General features: G+C 45.1%; 1 protein-coding gene across 1 annotated transcript in view; it reads right to left on the bottom strand.

The window, feature by feature from the left end:
• col12a1b (collagen, type XII, alpha 1b) overlaps nucleotides 1–20,832 on the bottom strand; it is a 146,945-nt gene that overhangs the window by 28,660 nt on the left and 97,453 nt on the right. Inside the window, exons 57-67 of the mRNA XM_084315215.1 lie at nucleotides 20,607–20,723; nucleotides 18,848–19,000; nucleotides 18,549–18,623; nucleotides 16,554–16,693; nucleotides 16,263–16,386; nucleotides 13,036–13,179; nucleotides 11,571–11,735; nucleotides 11,412–11,450; nucleotides 10,920–11,058; nucleotides 7,703–7,845; nucleotides 4,740–4,849 (exon numbers count right to left, since the gene is read on the bottom strand). Of these exons, the coding sequence (XP_084171341.1) occupies nucleotides 4,740–4,849; nucleotides 7,703–7,845; nucleotides 10,920–11,058; nucleotides 11,412–11,450; nucleotides 11,571–11,735; nucleotides 13,036–13,179; nucleotides 16,263–16,386; nucleotides 16,554–16,693; nucleotides 18,549–18,623; nucleotides 18,848–19,000; nucleotides 20,607–20,723 (1,349 nt within the window). The remainder of the gene's footprint in view (nucleotides 1–4,739; nucleotides 4,850–7,702; nucleotides 7,846–10,919; nucleotides 11,059–11,411; nucleotides 11,451–11,570; nucleotides 11,736–13,035; nucleotides 13,180–16,262; nucleotides 16,387–16,553; nucleotides 16,694–18,548; nucleotides 18,624–18,847; nucleotides 19,001–20,606; nucleotides 20,724–20,832) is intronic.

Below are 20,832 nucleotides of genomic sequence, written 5' to 3'. Positions count from 1 at the left end.
GGCCGTAGTCCCCGCCATAAGCCCCCAGTGTCGATCCATCTGTGTCTCCAGCCTGTTCCCATATCTCCGTTTTGCAGCCTTCACCGCCTTGTGCTGCTGCCTTATACTCGTCCATATTTCCAGATGCGCGGCCCGAGTTGTAAGCAGCAGTGCGAGCATTCAGGGCGACTCGGATGGAGTTGTCAACCCACGGTTTCTGGTTCGGAAAAACCTGAACCGTCTTCGTGGGGACGATACTGATAGCTAGCGTTGCTATAAAGCTAACAACAGTATCTACAAACTCACTGGAACATCGACGTCATCCAGTTTTCTGAATTTCTCTCCATCCATAAAAGAACAGCTGCATCAACAACTTGCTGTAATGTATCAAATATGCTGTGAAATATAGGGCTCCTCCAATGACTAGTCCACATGTAGCAGTAGTGCTGAAGATGGCCAGGGACACTGAGGTCATCCACAGCCATGCTGTAGTCAGCACATGGCTAGTCCGTCTGTAGCAGTGCACTAGTGCTGAAGATGACCAGGGTCAATGAGGTCATGCTGTAGTCAGCACATGGCTAGTCCGTCTGTAGCAGTAGTGCTGAAGATGACCAGGGTCACTGAGGTCATGCTGTAGTCAGCACATGGCTAGTCCACCTGTAGCAGTAGTGCTGAAGATGACCAGGGTCACTGAGGTCATGCTGTAGTCAGCACATGGCTAGTCCGGCTGTAGCAGTAGTGCTGAAGATGACCAGGGTCACTGAGGTCATGCTGTAGTCAGCACATGGCTAGTCCGTCTGTAGCAGTAGTGCTGAAGAAGACCAGGGTCTCTGAGGTCATGCTGTAGTCAGCACATGGCTAGTCCACCTGTAGCAGTAGTGCTGAAGAAGACCAGGGTCTCTGAGGTCATGCTGTAGTCAGCACATGGCTAGTCCGTCTGTAGCAGTAGTGCTGAAGAAGACCAGGGTCTCTGAGGTCATGCTGTAGTCAGCACATGGCTAGTCCGTCTGTAGCAGTAGTGCTGAAGACCAGGGTCTCTGAGGTCATGCTGTAGTCAGCACATGGCTAGTCCGTCTGTAGCAGTAGTGCTGAAGACCAGGGTCACTGAGGTCATGCTGTAGTCAGCACATGACTAGTCCGTCTGTAGCAGTAGTGCTGAAGATGACCAGGGTCACTGAGGTCATGCTGTAGTCAGCACATGGCTAGTCCGTCTGTAGCAGTAGTGCTGAAGAAGACCAGGGTCTCTGAGGTCATGCTGTAGTCAGCACATGGCTAGTCCGCCTGTAGCAGTAGTGCTGAAGATGACCAGGGTCACTGAGGTCATGCTGTAGTCAGCACATGGCTAGTCCGCCTGTAGCAGTAGTGCTGAAGATGACCAGGGTCACTGAGGTCATGCTGTAGTCAGCACATGGCTAGTCCGTCTGTAGCAGTAGTGCTGAAGATGACCAGGGTCACTGAGGTCATGCTGTAGTCAGCACGTGGGAGGTTTCCTTGACCTCAGGTCACTGGGACACATTTCACACTCAACACCCAGCACCATCTCCTCTGCTGCTATGGGACAGTCACTCAACACCCTGCACCATCTCCTCTGCTGCTATGGGACAGTCACTCAACACCCTGCACCATCTCCTCTGCTGCTATGGGACAGTCAGTCCCTCTCGCTCGCTCTCTGTTTGTGTGTGGGGTTTTATGCAAGAGTAGAGATGAGTTAACACTGGCATGGGCTAGCGCTGTTTCTGGCGCTGTCACTGGCATTTATTTTCTTGTATTAACAAATTAGTAGTAGGTACATTAAAGCAGTGGTACTGAATCTTTTTGGAGAAGGATACTTGTCTGCGACCCCTCAACATGATCAGGCATAGATGGAGCGGTGAATTTTGAATGGTTTTCATTTCCCCCCCGGCTATTTCACTTGATTAACATGGCAATTGGAGGAGGGGTTTAGACTTCAGACTCATTATTTCACAAGATAAAAGCATCATTAGATTAAACTAAACTATGCTATGGTACTTCCATTGCCTTTTTATTCTATAACCATTGTTGCTGTACGGTTGAGGAACCAAGACGGAAGAATTCACATGAAAGATGAGATAATAAAGATCTGAATCTGAATCAATACCAAAGATTATATAAACATAATAATGGATTTGTAACTCTTTTCAGCACCTCCCAAAAATAATTCTGCAACAATCCACTGGGTTGAACATCAAAGTCTCTCTCTCTCTCTCTCTCTCTCTCTCTCTCTCTCTCTCTCTCTCTCTCTCTCTCTCTCTCTCTCTCTCTCTCTCTCTCTCTCTCTCTCTCTCTCTCTCTCTCTCTCTCTCTCTCTCTCTCTCTCTCTCTCTCTCTCTCTCTCTCTCTCTCTCTCTCTCTCTCTCTCTCTCTCTCTCTCTCTCTCGATGAACTTAGATGGCTAACCCATACTTTTCCATGCCTTAGACGGAAATGCTCTGAATGAGAAAATATGGTTGTTGTATTATTTCATTCTAAGTTTCCAAAATATTCCCGCAAGTCGAGGAAAATCCCTCCATTCATCACTATTTGAATAAACAAGCCTCCCTGCATTACTGATGTAAGCTGAGAAGACGGTTACTGGCAAAGGACTCTAATCTATTTTACGGCGTTCCATAAAGTTTGTCCAGTAATAGTTAATACAGATCCACAGGTAAGTGATGGACTCACTTCAATATCTATTGAAACCCAGTGTAGGCACAAGACGCTCCAAATTCTTTCCTCTAGAGACCGGCCTGTTGACTTAGCACTGCTGTTAAACACATCCTAAGGAGTGTCATTGTAAGACTGACCTGATGCTGAGTTAGCTATTTTGTAACTGCTGTGACGGGAAGAGATATTAAGTCAATCAATCTGTGGTGAAGTAAAAAAAAATAAAAATTAAAACACACATTTTAAGAAGAAGCCCATCGTCTGCAACATGTCACATTTCTATAAGTCTGCCAGGGATGGATAAACTAAAACATTAATCTACAGGAGAGGCTGGGTCCAGGTTCACGCTTGTTTGTTCATCAATATATTGGCAGGACGGAATGAGTTCCACATAAGTCACTGGCAGTCGTTTATATCTTGAAAACACTTTCATGTCAGGCCAGCCCAAGCATTAACCAAAAAGGAAAGAGTCGAACTCTCCACAGATATAGGAAAAAATTTCAAGTGAACAGCTTATACAGCTCAGTCACTTTCCAATATCAGCCCTGTCAGTTTTGTGTTATGAATATGTGTTCCTAGAGGGACTGGTACATGTCTTTCATCCTGATATGTGATGTCCACTAAAGTCGTTTTCATACCATGGGTCACGACCCACTAGTTGGTCCCAGCAGGGATGAGAGGAGGGGGAGAGGTGCTGAGGATAGCCTGACCTCCGTAGCCTGACGTCCTCATCTCGTGAAGGACAGGTATATGTAGGCTATGACTGGTTGTTGGCAATAGACCTTCTTTTATTTATTTTATATTAACTCTAGTCCTCAGTTGTCTACTATCTATTTTCTCTATGCTCCTATAAATATAATGCATGAAGTGTGTGTGAGTGTGAGTGTGAGTGAGTGTGAGTGTGAGTGTGTGTGTGTGTGTGTGTGTGTGTGTGTGTGTGTGTGTGTGTGTGTGCATACACAGGGGGTAGACACAGCACATATATACATCCGTACTGGGAGGTAAACCACAAAACAGAGCTGCCGCCATTAAAGCAACAGCAGCAAGAATTCCCCTGCGGTCAGCTACCAGAGGCAACAGTCAAGACTAGGCCAAGTTCCAGAAAGTCAAGCTGCCTCCAGCCAAGAGCGGGAGAGGGGGTGGGGGGACTAAAGGAGAAAAACCTCCCCCAGCCTGGCATTCCCCTGCCTCTCTGATGTAATTGTTTAATAGCTATAGCAGTGACCCAATATTTTCCAGCCTAACAAGCCAGCACTGACTGCAGTGCATTTTTAATGGTCTCACCGAAAGGCCTTATAGATTCTTGTGAAGGTTTGTGATACGGTTGCTTGGTTGTCCACACTGCCTTCCTGTGCCCTACATCTTGTAAACGATCATGTCCACAGGGCAACTTTGAGCTGCACCTCCTCCGACCTTTTTATGGCACATGACGCATTCCCACTGTTCACTCAACGCACACTTCACTACAGATCTTCCTCCCGGGGGTCTCTATTATGTGTACAGTCACTCCCTCCCTCTTACCTAGGTACTACACATCCAAGAGGTCTACAGTAGGTCTAGGATGTATGACGAAACTCTTTGGTCAACGCCGCCTCCGTAAAAGGACTTACGGCAGCGTCCCGACAACTGCTACCCTGTGGCCCCCGACCTGGGATCGGAAGAACGACCGAACTTCGCTTCAACTTAATTAGTTGCAAATAGGTACATGCAAACTAGCTGAAGATCGAACGCCACCGCGATCGAGGGGGTGGTTCACCAATCACGATTTAAAACCGAAAATCCGCTGATTAACGGTGATGATGTAGCCCGGTGTTTTACAAGAGGAGGAGGACCATCTGTTGCCCTGAGACGCCTCTGCGGCGCACATGTCTGTAGCTGTATCTGAGCTACGCATCCTGTAATATACAACACATTTGGAATGCCAGGTATTCCCAGTATCTGTACATTCCCGGGCCGTCCGGCAAGAACAAAGGATCCCCGTTATGATTGATGTGCCACACCTCTCGGCCGCCAGGCCATAGGAACGTTATCCAGTTCAACATCTTAAGTGCGCCCCCAGAAATATTCCCCCCATAGTCACAGAGACTGGCGTTTACCTTGTGGAAGCTCCCATGGAAGATTCTCTTGACTTGATCGCTGTCGAACGTGACCCTCTGGGTTTCGCCCCGCTCGTCCTTGTTATAAAACGACACGGTTTGGCTGGAAGCTGAAAAGAGAGACAGAGAGAACGCTCAACAGATTGCTCCGCCGGATCGTATTAAAGACGTGGTGTTGTGACTCCTAAACTAGGAACAGGACCAGCGCCCTCGCTGTTGGACGCCTCTCTGGGCCAAACAGATAGGCTTTTGTGAAGGCTGTGTTGAAAACAATAGGCAGGGGGGCTTTTACAAGGCCCAGCTGAAGCGTTCCCACTACACAGGATGCTTGTAGCCGCCCAGGGCACTGGAGCCCATTACAGTGCATTTGCTCCTTTCATCAGAAGATGCCGCAATAAGGCCCAGCTGCTTGACATATCCTTGTACATTTCCATGCACCGTGTTCAACCCCAAAAAACACTCTGTCCCCCATTATAAATCTCCCTCCCCCTTCAGTGGACAGAGGAGGATACTGATCAATACTTGATGACACAGTTATCCATTATTGCAAAGAGTGTGCCGTGGCAGGGCTCCGTGCTGGGACCAAAACGGTTGCGTGCAAGTTCCAATTTGGTTGCATTCGTGCGAGTGCGTGGGATTCACGTTCTCCAAAGTTGAGGACACGTAACTTTATGAAACAATCAATTTAGCTGTAGCCACGTTCCAAGAAACAATCGGTTTATAGCAGATTATTTTAAAAAGCTAAATGAGGAGAGAGAGAGAGAAGGAGGCCAGTGACGAGGGAGAGCCAACGACTCACACGCCACTGATGATGACCGTGCAGGCAGGGACAGACCAACTGAGCCAGTGAAATACTTTCAACAACAATGGCTAACGCAATACCCGTGTTGGGGGTACGAGGGGAAAGCTATGCTTTGTGTGTATTCAGTGTTGGGAAAGTTCACTTTCTACATGAACTAGTTGAGTTCACAGTTCACAAATAATAATAATAACTAGTTCAGTTCATAATAAATCTTTTTTAACTAAAGTTCATGGTTTCAGAAATGAACTAGTTTATAGTTTATAGTTATTTTTTCAATACGTTGCTGCGAGCTATTATTTGTCAAAATTATTGCCACAACCCCATAGAGAACCACAGACAGCAATCAGAATACTGGTATTTCCATTATTATTATTTATAATAATATATTTATTTATCAGTGTTTCCCCTACCATTGCCTTGAAGGGGCGGCCCGCGTCGCGCGTAATGAGTCTCTCTCTCCGCGCGCAACACGCACACACCAAACATTTTCGGTGTGTGTGAGTGTGTGCGCCCGTCCCAAATCTGGCACACTTTTTAACAAAGTTATACTGTGATAGAGTGCCGAGAATGAACGAGTGCAAAATTATGTTCATCTAGCAGAAATACAGTACGTTCAGTTCACGTTCGACCAAAATAGAGTTCAGGTACATCACTGTGTGTATTGTAGACAGTGTTGTAGTATCCAAGTCCACGACTGATTTTCAGGACTCATGACTCGACTTGGACTTGAGCACTGATGACTCAGACTGGGACTTGGACTCGAGCATTGACTGCATTTGGACTCGGAAGGTGCAGACTCGGACTCAGACTTGTTAATTGATAAATACAGTATTTTTTTGTAATAGGCCCTAATCATTTGGCATAATATATTGATGGCTAGTGCATTTGTTTGGCTATTGTGTCACAAAGTAAATAAACTCCCTTTGAAACGGTGACCGCTGTGTCATTTATGTTTAATGCAGACCTTTTTTTTTTTATTATTTGTACGTCAACTCTTTGCCTGCCAGAGTGGAGTGGACTCAACCTTGATGACTTGGACTCGGACTCGGACTAGGGTAATTGGGACTCGACTCGGGCTCTTCTTTGGTGACTCGGACTTGGACTCGAGACTCGACCCTGACTCGAGATTTAGTGACTCGACTACAACACCGATTGTAGGCAACGTGGCCCATTCCTTTGCAGGCAACTCTAAACCCGTTACTGGGTCAACACAGTTTAAGCTCGACTCACAACCTCAGAACCTGCAGGGACTGAATGCACGACCCGAAACACTGAGCCCCTCCTGACTACTTTTCAGCGGTTAGATGAGAGTAACCGCTCGACGGAGGAGAAGGAAATGTTCTGAATGAAAAGTCATCAAGTACAACGACGCGGCCTGTGCCCAGTTTATAGGAGTGATATCAGACAACCTCCAGGAAAAGACTGGTGACCAAATTGCCTCCGCTCCCCTACGCATAATTTATGATAGATGGTGCCACTGATCCCCACTAAAGAATGTGAGATTGTCTAAGCCTGTGTCATTGATAATGGAAGACCGCGTCCAGTAACGTAATATTCAGATTCGAATATTTTGCAAATATCAAGTCTTGATTCACTGTCAATCTTTACACCAATGCAAAACCAGGGTATTCAAATGAAGACAAACTATTCATCAGCATGCAAGGTCATTGATTAATACCATGCTGTACCAAAAAAAAATAGGGTGCGACCAAAATCACGTGCTGGTGCGACCGACTGAGACGGTTGGTACAGTAGCACCGGTGCTACCAGCGGAAACGTTAGTCTGGAGCACTATTTAAATAATTTATTGTAGAAAGCACGTGGTTGACAGAAAGTTAGATTGAGAAGGCTCTGGCAGATATGCTTCACTCAAGCCTATAAACACTATCTTTAGAATACAAGGATATTCGTCATCAGTGGCAAATCCAATGGGATGTGGCATATTAATGCCATGGTGTTTCACTTATAGTACAGTACATAGAATGTAAATGGTTCCCCTATACGTCTGATATGGTGAAAATGTAGAAACGTAGGAAATGTATGTAGATTCTAAACCATATGTGAGACTAGACCTTGCCATTGTAACATATCATATCATCTCACAGTCGAGACATCTGCTGAAATACTCAAAGTACATTGTGTCCATATCACCCGTGCTTACGGTGAATGGTGAGTCCAGTTTCAGGCTTGTCGTCTGGGCTGGAAACCTGCCAGAGGTCGAAGGCCTCCGAGGGGGAGTCTGGCAGGAGGCGGAACATGATGATCATGGTGTAGGAGTGGGGCAGGCCATCAGGATGGATCTCTCTGTTCACAGCAGAACAAAAAGAAGAATTACACACACTTGACTTGAAGGTTGACATGGTTCTCAATGTTAATGACTCTGAGGCCTGTGAAACCCACTGAACCCAATGTATAAATTCTATCTGAAAATAATTAAAATGAGGTTGAGAAGATGCGTGGTTTTCGTTCCGGCCTGCTAGCTCTCGTGTGTGGCAGGATTAAGCTCACTGGGGATACAGATGGGGCAGCGGTGGCCTAAAGGTTAGAGAAGCGGGTTTGTGACCGGAAGGTCGCCGGTTCGATCTCCCAGACCGGCAGGGAAAAAATATAATCTGGGCTGGGGAAGTGAATGAATAACTCTCTCCCATACCCTTAACACCAACCGCTGAAGTGCCCTTGAGCAAGGCACTAAACCCCCAACTGCTCCAGTGGAGTTGCTCAGTGGCCAACACAACAGTGTCAGACTGTGGTTGTACTGGGCAGCTCCCAGGTGTGAATGGAACTGTGTGAATGTAAAGCAGGGCGTAGCTGAAAAAGAGCATCCGTGCTCAGCGAACCTACCCTGGGTAAATAAAGGTTAAATAAAAAAAGAAATAAAAGATGTGTGATACTATGTGACGGATAACGCAGACATTAATTTTATATTCCACTTTCAATTAAACAATAAATAAAATCAGATGAGTTGAAAATCAAGTGCAAGTTCCCTCAAGGTATAGTGGTAAAACATAACTGAGACAATAATCAACATGTGGAAATTTAAATGTTCCCTGATGTAAAAAATTATCCTTATTCGTACCATGGCAAGTCGTTCTTGGCCCATTCATTCAAAGCTACATTTGATTATATGATGTCACTGTGGGTATTAGATCATTGAAGATAGTAAACCATCTATAATTCTATAATATAACTATGTTAGAACACATTTAAAGGTACATTCTGAAGGTAGTGGATGGCTTTGAACTCTGTGGACTGAGGTAGGCCAGCTTTATGCCAAAATGTCAGATTAAATTGGAACGCTTTTTTTAAAGGCATGGTATATTCTGTCATGACCGGCTGGTTCGGCCAGTCCTCACTTTACAGGACGTCATAAATCTATTGACCTAGTTTAGAAGGAACAGGCTCTAAAAGTCTGTCTGAACGTAGCTGGGCAAGATGTGTCATGTTACCGGCTAAAAGTGTTCAAACCGCATAACAGACAACAATAGCACCAACGTTCTGACAATTTATCATTTACAACCCCGGTCCAAGTGAAGGCATCTTAGTTAGAGGAGAACTACGCTCAATTTCAGAATTCATAAGTTATTCCTCTGGTCTAAGAGTCTTGAGTGATGTCATCAAGTATAAAGTCTAAAGCTGATCCATTGACTATGGATTGGGAAATAATTTATAGATGACATTGAGAGCACCCAGGTGAATGTTCTGAGTTCATAGGTACATTTTCTGTTTAAGAACTGAGACCACTACTACAGAATATAAGTTCATTTGGATATAAAAACAAGCATTCTGTGGGTCCACAAAATCAGCCTCCCATTCTATGTCAATGGAGCAGCTCCAGACTTTATATTTGATGACACAAATTTGATTATTACTTCACTGGTTTCTGGCTTTGGAAGAGTTGCTCATGTTCACAAATACTGATTGAACTGTCTTAAACCATGGACACAACATATTAGAATGTTTAATTTGAGTGGTATTCCCCTTTAAGCCAATAACTGACACAAACGCATAGTCAATTATCAAGCCCTTCATTAGCTGATAACAATATGGACCAGTACAGGCCTTCACATGCATCTTTAGGACCAGTTTGGAAATACAACACAGAAGTTACACATCCTAACAATTTACCTTCCTGACAATTTAATGTTTAAAAAGCGTCACATATCAGAATCTGCTGTTCTCTATTCAAACATAAATTTACTCATTTAGCTGACGCTTTTATCCAAAGCGACTTACAGATTGTGTACAACAAGTCAGCAGGAGGGGTACAAGGAAATGGTATTGTTTGTCTAGCAGTGCCGAACGTGAGTACTTCACTCCGAGTACATAGTACTATAGACATACAGTATTAGCATAGAAGGTAGAAGTAGAGGCTCTATGATAAGTGAGTCAATAACAAACTAAGGGTAATTATAGAGGAATAAACATCATAATAACTCATAATTGAATTAAATTATTGTGTTAAATTACTGTCTTCCAGCATAATTACATGTTACATGACTATAAAAGGACATTTGGGACAGCAGTTGCTTAAAGGTTAGAGAAGCGGAATTATGACCGGAAAAGTCTCCAGTTTGAAGCCCCAGGCCAGCAGAGAAATCTGGCAGGGCAAAGTGAATGATTAACACACTCCCTTCCCACAAAAACGACCATTGAGGTGCTCTTGAGCAAGACACTTAACCCCCAACAGCTTCAGTGGTGCTGCTCAGTGGCCAACTAGGTAAATAAAGACAGAATAACACATACGCAATAGGCAAAAGGAAGCAGGCTGTGATGCCAAAATTAGCCAAAAAGAGAGAGAGAGAGAGAGAGAGAGAGAGAGAGAGATGGAGAGAGTGAGTGATGGAGAGACAGAGAGAGTGAGAAAGAAAGAGAGAGAACAAGTGATGAGAGAGAAAGAGAGACAAAAAGAGAGTGATGTGTTAAAGAGGCACGGTGCTTTGACTTGCTGGGATGCCGGACTCGGGGCCCTCGAGGGTTGGGGATCGTGGCTGCTGGGGGTGGTGATGGAGGGGGCTCGGGATGTTAACTGTACAATCTCAATTATTGTCTAGTCATTGTTGTGTTGGGTTATTGTCCTGGGGTGTTTTTTTGTGTATTATTGTTATTACATTTGACATTGTGATTGTGATTGTTTCATGTTGAAAAAAAAAAGATTTTATAAAAAAAAAGAAAAAAAAAGTGATAAAGCAAGAGGGGGCAGAGAGAGAATGGTGGAGAGAGATAAGGGAGGGAGATAGAGTGATAGAGAGAGAGAGAGAGAGAGAGAGAGAGAGAGAGAGAGAGAGAGAGAGAGAGAGAGAGAGAGAGAGAGAGAGAGAGAGAGAGAGAGAGAGAGAGAGAGAGAGAGATGTTGAGGTGATACACTCTGTCAGACTCACGATGATGGCTGTGTCAAGTAGGCGTTCTTATGAAGTCTGTAGGCTGTGTAGCTGTTGAAAGAACCGGCCTCCATTGAGACTCCTGGGAGGTACCCATAGGTCTTCTCTGTGAGGTTGAATGCCTCAAGCATCCTGAAGCCTGTCACACAATGTAATGCAGGGAATTAGAAACAAGCATCCTGAAGCCTGTCACACAATGTAATGCAGGGAATCAGAAACAAGCATCCTGAAGCCTGTCACACAATGTAATGCAGGGAATCAGAAACAAGCATCCTGAAGCCTGTCACACAATGTAATGCAGGGAATCAGAAACAAGCATCCTGAAGCCTGTCACACAATGTAATGCAGGGAATCAGAAACAAGCATCCTGAAGCCTGTCGCACAATGTAATGCAGGGAATCAGAAACAAGCATCCTGAAGCCTGTCACACAATGTAATGCAGGGAATCAGAAACAAATGAAGTGTGTGCATGATCAGTGCATGTGTGCTTACCGGGTGATGTGAATCCATTCAGGAAAATCAAGGGACAAGCTATGAAGAAATTATGGAATAGGTGGAAAACAGTTAGCAACCGACATTATCCATTGATGAAGACAGAAACTAACTAATCATTTGTCAGTTTGCATCAGCAACATGTTTTGTTTTACTTACACGAGGTTGCGGTTTCACAAATGAAGGTAATCAGGTTGTCTTTGATCGTATCGAAAGCATCAAAGTCGTCCACCACAAAGATGTGTCTCTCACTTGGCTTGCTGCCAATACTCTGCAACTCCACAAAATCTACATCTGCGACACCAACTACAAATACACTGTAACCTAAGAGAAGAACACACACACACACAGAAGACATAACACATTAACGTTGGTATCATGGTTTTGTGTTGCATGATGTTTAGGAAGCACTATCCAATTTTCCTCTATTTAGTATTATTGTTGAATCAGTCTTCTTATCAGTTTTGGATTATTATGGTCATGTAATTTATAGGCATGCTGCGGCATCAACTCTTAAACCTCTGGATTCTGCATATCACTCAGCTCTTAGGTTTATTACTGGTGACAGATATGATACTCACCATTAGGGCTGTCCCCGACTAAGGATTTGGATGGTCGACTAGGATTGGCCAAAATGTGCCGTTAGTTGACTATTGGTCGACTTAAAAAAAATAAAAATAAAAAAGTATAATATATATATATATATATATTTTTTTTTTATCATTCCATTTGGGCTGTGGGGTGCTTAATGTCTGAAAGAGTCGACTGAAGGCTTCTTGTCCTCTGCAAAAGCATGCAATTGGTCCACTGATGGATACATCTTGATATTTGTCTAGTCTAGTGTGTTCATTAGATGGGTGAAATCCTCTAGCAGTGCCTCTGTGCCTGTTTTCATAGGCAGTTAGCCTCTGGTATGCGTGCCATTAGCGTTAGCCACGCGTCTAGGCCTATTTTCTTTTGGAAAGAATGAAAAAGAAAATAAAAAAAAAATTATTATATTCGACTAAGAGGTTGGCCAGTCGACTACGGCTCCTTTCGACCGATTAGTCGACTAATCGATTAATAGGGGTCAGCCCTACACCATTGTGTCCTGTATGATAGGGTGGGTTGGCCTTCTCTTGCAGAAAGGCGCAACAAACACTGGTATCTATTTATTTTTAAAGCCCATATTGGTATACAACCTGTTTATATCTCTTCACTGTTAGAAAATTGGAACCTATTCAACTCGATCGAATGACTGGATGGTTCTTAGGGTCCCTCAAGTTTGTTCTGATCTAGGGAAGTCAGCTTTTTCCTTTGATGCCTCTAACTCATGGAATGTCCTCCAACTCTCTCTGAAGTTGGAGGTTCTCCCTTCCCTTGGTATGTTTAAACGTATGATTTCAGACCATTGTGTGACTAACTGTAACTGTTTTAGCCGATTTTTTTTAAATTATATAAAAATAATGTTTAATTTTCTGTGAATATTGCTTTTATTATGTACTGTTTACATTTGTACAATCGTCGTTTCTGTAAATGAGGGAAACCTCAGAAGCTCACGTTTTTAAATAAAAGGTTGAAATGAAAATAAAAAAATCTTCACTGATATTTGAACTGCTGAGCAGGACGACATGATGCCGCTCACCAGAGTGTTGCAGTCGGGCTGCGCTTATCTTCACTTCATCCTGAGAACGTCCGTCTGTAACAGCGACAACAATCTTGGGGACGTTCCTCCTCATTCCGTTTTCGATGGAAAACGCCTTCTCGTACACGTGCTTCAGCGCCACGCCTGGTCAAGAGCAAAGTAAAGATTCAGTTTCTGTTTTCAGATCTTCAGTTCAACACGATGACTTTGAATAAACAGCAGGTCTGAATGGGAAGAGCGTGACTTGATTATGTGAGCTGAGGGAGTGGTGAGATCAAAGTTGGTCAAACTGTGAACTCCTGTTGATGATCACAGTAACACCAATATCACCAATATACATAATATATATTTAAATGAAATAATAATATAAAATCGGTTTGAATTTCCTCAAAATATTCGATTTCCGTGTAACTTGCATCAATCGGATACCACTTTGAGTAATATATATATACTATGTCATCTAAAAGAAAAGAGCAGTAAATTGTATTCAGGTGGGTTGATCTCACCCCTCTGATCATGTCATTGTGTTCTTCAGGTGAGTGTGTTCTTCAGGTGTGTGTTCTTCAGGTGAGTGTGGGCCAGGAGTGTGTTCTTCAGGTGAGTGTGGGCCAGGAGTGTGTTCTTCAGGTGAGTGTGGGCCAGGAGTGTGTTCTTCAGGTGAGTGTGGGCCAGGAGTGTGTTCTTCAGGTGAGTGTGGGCCAGGAGTGTGTTCTTCAGGTGAGTGTGGGCCAGGAGTGTGTTCTTCAGGTGAGTGTGGGCCAGGTGTGTGTTCTTCAGGTGAGTGTGGGCCAGGAGTGTGTTCTTCAGGTGAGTGTGGGCCAGGAGTGTGTTCTTCAGGTGAGTGTGGGCCAGGAGTGTGTTATTCAGGTGAGTGTGGGCCAGGAGTGTGTTATTCAGGTGAGTGTGGGCCAGGAGTGTGTTATTCAGGTGTGTGTGTTCTTCAGGTGTGTGTGTTCTTCAGGTGTGTGTGGGCCAGGAGTGTGTTCTTCAGGTGTGTGTGTTCTTCAGGTGTGTGTGGGCCAGGAGTGTGTTATTCAGGTGTGTGTGTTCTTCAGGTGTGTGTGGGCCAGGAGTGTGTTATTCAGGTGTGTGTGTTCTTCAGGTGTGTGTGGGCCAGGAGTGTGTTATTCAGGTGTGTGTGTTCTTCAGGTGTGTGTGGACCAGGAGTGTGTTCTTCAGGTGTGTGTGTTCTTCAGGTGTGTGTGGACCAGGAGTGTGTTATTCAGGTGTGTGTGTTCTTCAGGTGTGTGTGGACCAGGAGTGTGTTCTTCAGGTGTGTGTGGGCCAGGAGTGTGTTATTCAGGTGTGTGTGTTCTTCAGGTGTGTGTGGGCCAGGAGTGTGTTATTCAGGTGTGTGTGTTCTTCAGGTGAGTGTGGGCCAGGAGTGTGTTATTCAGGTGTGTGTGTTATTCAGGTGTGTGTGTTCTTCAGGTGAGTGTGGGCCAGGAGTGTGTTCATCAGGAGTGTGTTCTTCAGGTGTGTGTGTTCATCAGGAGTGTGTTCTTCAGGTGTGTGTGTTCATCAGGTGTGTGTTCTTCATCAGGTGTGTGTGTGGGCCAGGAGTGTGTTCTTCAGGTGTGTGTGTTCATCAGGAGTGTGTTCTTCAGGTGTGTGTGTTCATCAGGAGTGTGTTCTTCAGGTGTGTGTGTGGGCCAGGAGTGTGTTCATCAGGTGTGTGTTCTTCAGGTGTGTGTGTTCATCAGGAGTGTGTTCTTCAGGTGTGTGTGTGTTCATCAGGAGTGTGTTCTTCAGGTGTGTGTGTGTTCATCAGGTGTGTGTTCTTCAGGTGTGTGTGTGGGCCAGGAGTGTGTTCTTCAGGTGTGTGTTCTTCAGGTGTGTGTGTTCATCAGGTGTGTGTTCTTCAGGTGTGTGTGTGGGCCAGGAGTGTGTTCTTCAGGTGAGTGTGGGCCAGGAGTGTGTTCTTCAGGTGAGTGTGGGCCAGGAGTGTGTTCTTCAGGTGAGTGTGGGCCAGGAGTGTGTTATTCAGGTGAGTGTGGGCCAGGAGTGTGTTATTCAGGTGTGTGTGTTCTTCAGGTGTGTGTGGGCCAGGAGTGTGTTCTTCAGGTGTGTGTGTTCTTCAGGTGTGTGTGGGCCAGGAGTGTGTTATTCAGGTGTGTGTGTTCTTCAGGTGTGTGTGGGCCAGGAGTGTGTTATTCAGGTGTGTGTGTTCTTCAGGTGTGTGTGGACCAGGAGTGTGTTCTTCAGGTGTGTGTGTTCTTCAGGTGTGTGTGGACCAGGAGTGTGTTATTCAGGTGTGTGTGTTCTTCAGGTGTGTGTGGACCAGGAGTGTGTTCTTCAGGTGTGTGTGGGCCAGGAGTGTGTTATTCAGGTGTGTGTGTTCTTCAGGTGTGTGTGGGCCAGGAGTGTGTTATTCAGGTGTGTGTGTTCTTCAGGTGAGTGTGGACCAGGAGTGTGTTCTTCAGGAGTGTGTTCTTCAGGTGTGTGTGTTCATCAGGAGTGTGTTCTTCAGGTGTGTGTGTTCATCAGGTGTGTGTTCTTCATCAGGTGTGTGTGTGGGCCAGGAGTGTGTTCTTCAGGTGTGTGTGTTCATCAGGAGTGTGTTCTTCAGGTGTGTGTGTTCATCAGGAGTGTGTTCTTCAGGTGTGTGTGTGGGCCAGGAGTGTGTTCATCAGGTGTGTGTTCTTCAGGTGTGTGTGTTCATCAGGAGTGTGTTCTTCAGGTGTGTGTGTGTTCATCAGGAGTGTGTTCTTCAGGTGTGTGTGTGTTCATCAGGTGTGTGTTCTTCAGGTGTGTGTGTGGGCCAGGTGTGTGTTCTTCAGGTGTGTGTGTGTGGGCCAGGAGTGTGTTCTTCAGGTGTGTGTTCTTCAGGTGTGTGTGTTCATCAGGTGTGTGTTCTTCAGGTGTGTGTGTGGGCCAGGTGTGTGTTCTTCAGGTGTGTGTGTGGGCCAGGAGTGAGTTCTTCAGGTGTGTGTGTTCTTCAGGTGTGTGTGTGGGCCAGGAGTGTGTTCTTCAGGTGTGTGTGTGGGCCAGGAGTGTGTTCTTCACGTGTGTGTTCTTCAGGTGTGTGTTCTTCAGGTGTGTGTGTGGGCCAGGAGTGAGTTCTTCAGGTGTGTGTGTTCTTCAGGTGTGTGTGTGGGCCAGGAGTGTGTTCTTCAGGTGTGTGTGTGGGCCAGGAGTGTGTTCTTCACGTGTGTGTTCTTCAGGTGTGTGTTCTTCAGGTGTGTGTGTGGGCCAGGTGTGTGTTCTTCAGGTGTGTGTGGGCCAACCTGTTTTGGTGTTTCCCCCTCTGTAGTTGATCTGCTTTAGAACAGACAGAATGGTGCCCTTGTCTTTGTACGCGTTCAGCCTGAACTCGGTCTTGGATTCGTCGCTGTACTGCACGAATGACACCTGTTTCAACAGTCGGTGGGGTGGGGGGGGGGGGGGGGGGGGGGGGATATTAAAGTGGGATTTTCAGCCTTGCTATTGCAGGCTGCGTATCACGCTAACCCATTCATCTGCTTGATGAATGTACAGCTCTCTAAGGCGCCTTGATTATTATCTACAGCAGTACAAACCTGCATTCCAGTCGGTCCGATGACATCGAAGGCTCCGATCACGTTGGAGACGAACTGCACCACTTTGGTAAAACTCTCCTCACCAATACTCCACGAGCCGTCAATAAGGAAGACCACATCCGCCTTGGCACCTTTGCATACTGAGGCAGGACATAAGAGAGTTAAATGAGGGGCGGCTAGGTGGTGTAGTGGTCTAAGGCACTCGCCACCAGTGTGGAGACGCTAGGATTCGCGTGTTCGAATCCAGCTCTCCACATTGTTTTTCAGTTTGGCTGGTCGTCCGCAGTAATACACATTGGCCGTATTACGGGGAGGGAAAAACTGAAGGGTGGGGATCGAACGTTGTGAACAAGCGACTCCTACAAGTCGGTTGGTGCGCCTGCGCAGTAGAATCAGGAAGTGTCGGGGGCAGCGTGAGCCTCCCACGCGTTACTCCTCGACACTGAGAGGTCGAGCTGCGCAGGTGAAAAGATGCGACTGCTGTTACCTCAAGTACCGGAGGGGACTTGTGCTATGTATGACTTAGTCCTCACTGCAGCCGGCTTGTGGGAGGCAAGAAACAGCGTTCGTGACAGGGGAGGGTTGAATTGGATGATACGAAATTGGGATGGGAGAAAATATAGAAAATGGGAGAAAAAGTGGATCAAAAAAAAAAAAAGAGAGTTAAATGAGGAGGCTTAAACTCCATCAGGGGGCCCAGACTTGGGCTGCTGTACAAGAACCAATGGGGAATGGCAAGAGAATGGTAGCGTAATTAGAGTTAGTAAACTCAACATAAAATGTCTGCCAGAGATCTTGCAAAAACAAAACAATTGAGAAAAAATAACATAATGAACCTATATATAGTAATTATCGGTTACATTTATGAGAAATTCCTTGGAAATTCTAACAAAACAAGGAACATTTGGTGACCAGAAGGTTGGAAATGAACCGACTTTAATGGCTTTCTCTCTTGAGAGGGCAACATTCGAGATAATCTTTGCCTGATGTGACGGAGCATGGTCCACGATACCTTCCAATCCCTTTCCTCTTAGTCGAAAGCTCAATAAAGTTTTACACCATACCTTATCGCACAAACAGATTATTTGTAAATGTCTCTTTTCCTTCTTCAACACATAACTAACTTGTTCCTACTTAATAGGTGTGATCCCATTGAAGCGCCCGAGGAGCCCGACTGCACATGTGGCGGCCATGAGCCGACTACTGGCACCTCTCGGATCCAGGGGGAATTAGTGTGACTCAGCCGACACGGTGCGTGAACACCTCCTGGTCACACTTTAAGCTCAAGTTAAATAGACTCAACGCTTCCAAGTCTGGGACTTTCCCGTGTCTGTCAGGATCAAAACCGATTTTCGGTGTCAAATATCTATCGAAAGCGATCGTGAGGTATGGAAAAGCTTAGACAATGTTGGATTGTTACGTCTCAAGTTTCAAGTTTCTTTAATAGTTGTCATACAGAAGTACAGAATACTTTTATACAAAATGCTTCTTACTGTTACGCTCCAGAGACTGTGCTAGACAAGATAAGTATGAAATAACATAGTATAGCATGTAAATTAGAAGTAAAAAATGAGGTCACAGTGTTCAGTATAGACATATGTACAATGTTCGATGGAATAGACGTTCGATGGAATAGACGTAACTGAGTTACCATATAATATACAATATACTATGCAGTGTACTAATATACAATACTATATAGTGCAAAGCAGAAATGGGATAAGGTACAATTTAGGTACAATTTACAGTAAGGTGTACGAGTTATAGTGCAAATCCTTTATCAATAAATATAAAGTGTGTTTAGGTGATCTAAAGTGTGGAGAGTGGGTGCTGCATTGTGTTGTTTGTTTAAAGTGAGTGTGTGCGTGTGGATGTGTGTGCTGTGTGCATTTGGTGGTTGTTTTTCCTCGTGGACATTTTTATCGAGGGAATCAACGGAGCGTGGTTTATTTTACAATGCTGTACTCTGAATTGTAGTAACGTTTAGCTGCTTACCTGCCCATGCAGGGGGGATGGTGGGTGGAGGAGGTGGAGTTGGGGGGAGTGTTGGGACCGGGGTAGGCTTCACCACTTGTTGGATTACACAGAAAGAATGAATAAAACACAAAGAACTGGAGGCAAAAAATGTATGATGAAAACAAAATCCCATGGAGCCGGTCATTTTGCTCTTATGTCATGCTGAGGTTGGGTTCCTTTAAACCCTGAGCATGACATAAGAGCAAAATGGCCGCCGTGTGAATAATGGTCAATTGACTACAACCAAATTAAAATTACATAGGGACAGGAGCGCTTACAGGTTCTCTCTTTGGTGCTGACTCCAGGACCTTCCAGGTTGGGGGTCTGCACGAAGACGGTGGCGGTGTAGAGAGCGTCGGGAGACAGGCCGTCGAAGCAGTACTGGGGCTGGGCCGCCGTGATGGTAATCTCATGCTGGCCCTTACTGGAGGCTGCAGGGAAGAGAGCAGAGCAGTGTTGTCAGCGTGGGGAGTAGTTAAATGTATCATCGTGTGCTCATTGTGACCTCAGCTTGCATTTCTGAGCGCAAGCAGGCATTTTTAAAGGCAGGCATTTGCCAATGAATGTATGACGCAAAGCAAAGTAGGCCAATCCCATAACCTATGAAACCAGAGAAACACCAATACAGTCACGATCCGTCAGATATTCATCACAGAAATTAAGATATATCATGTTGCCCGGGGCGGATATTTACGCTCCACTGAGCGCACCTTTCTAGTTTTCACTGTAATATAAACATACTATGTTCACAAATCACTTCACTTAACCTAAATAGTTCTGGGAAAACCCGCACTCGATTCCAAAATGTGGCCCTACAGGTCAACTGCACCGGACAATGGGCCTCATTTATCAAGTAAGATAAACATACAAATTGTATGGAGCATTGTTAAAACTGGACAACCTCTAAAAACCTTTCAACTGCATATTAGACAGTACTTAGTAAGAAAGAAATATATACTGTAATAACCGGCCTGCATGGTGAATGCTGTGGATAGGTTTTTGGCCCAGTATTCAGTGCCTTGAAGCGTTTAAAATCCAGTAATATTGATAAATGAGGCCTGTGGCCTTGTAAAGAAGAATCATTTCGTCTTAATTTACTTCTTCTCTAGTCATATGTGTCAGAATCATCACCGCTGTTTGCATTCCAGCTTGAGAACGAGCAGTTAATGTATTTGTTGACATCCCAGCGCTGTCCGCTGTGTATTATTAAGAACTTCTCCACCGCCTCAGCCTTCATGCTTGTTGATCTGCTGGGAGTGCTTTAGCCAACATCTGTCTCACACTAGCAGCCCTTATTCAAGCTGGCAAACTGTCACCGCCCGGATGGGTAATGACTACCATATAGATATTTAAATATTGATGCTCCTTCCTGTTTTTAACTGCTCGCCTGAGTCCACGTGTGAATATGAAACAGATGGATTCAAAGGCCCACGCGGTAATTAAAAAGGATGTAATCTTCTCAGATGGAGAGACAATTAAAACTCGGCGGTCGGACGCTTTTAAACGCGGCCAAATCGCGCATCCTGCTTCGAGAAGCAAAAACGTGGATGAAGATAAATAGTGTCTGTGAAAAGTCTAGACACACTCCCCACAGCCAGCGACGCAAAGACCGTTCCAATATTCTGAACCTAGTGAGTCGGGTGGCTGAGATCATCGCTCACTCCACCGGTGACCTCATCTGGATGATCCTCCGCTCACACATCTGGACACATTGTAGCACTCGCTACCACAAACAAGTTGCTCACACTCCTATGAGCGTGCAGGACGGCGCTCTGACACAGGGTATTTATCTGCAGTAAAACGTAAACAGTGCGTGTTTATTTCCTGCGATGGTTGTGGTCGTTTGGGGCCAATGATAAAAAAATCTCATTTTATTGTTCTCTCCGAATGAGGTAAAAGTGTTTCACGGAATGGGATCTCATATTTTACCTCGTCGACTCTCTGGAATTGATTCATACGTGTGTATATGAAGGCGCATTTAGGTGCTTTAATCGTCATTTAGAAACACAACAAAAGAAAACAAGAGAGCAAACTTACGGTCCACAGGGTTGAGCTTGATGCGGTAGGAGGTGGCAGCCCTGTGGGGCGTCCACTTGATGCAGAACTGGTCATGGCCGACATTGTAGGTCTCAATGTTGGTTACATTCAGGTAGACTGTACAGTAGGTGGGGAAACAGGAAACAACTCAGGAATTAAAGAATTAACTGAACTTAGGCACGTCATCAATGATTCCCTTTCTGTTCAGTTCAGACGCGGAACACTT

The sequence above is a fragment of the Notolepis coatsorum genome (genome assembly GCF_963971535.1).
Source record: "Notolepis coatsorum genome assembly, chromosome: 5".
Taxonomy (NCBI): domain Eukaryota; kingdom Metazoa; phylum Chordata; class Actinopteri; order Aulopiformes; family Paralepididae; genus Notolepis; species Notolepis coatsorum.
The sequence above is the reverse complement of the archived record's forward strand: the minus strand, read 5'-3'. Positions and strand labels throughout refer to the sequence as shown.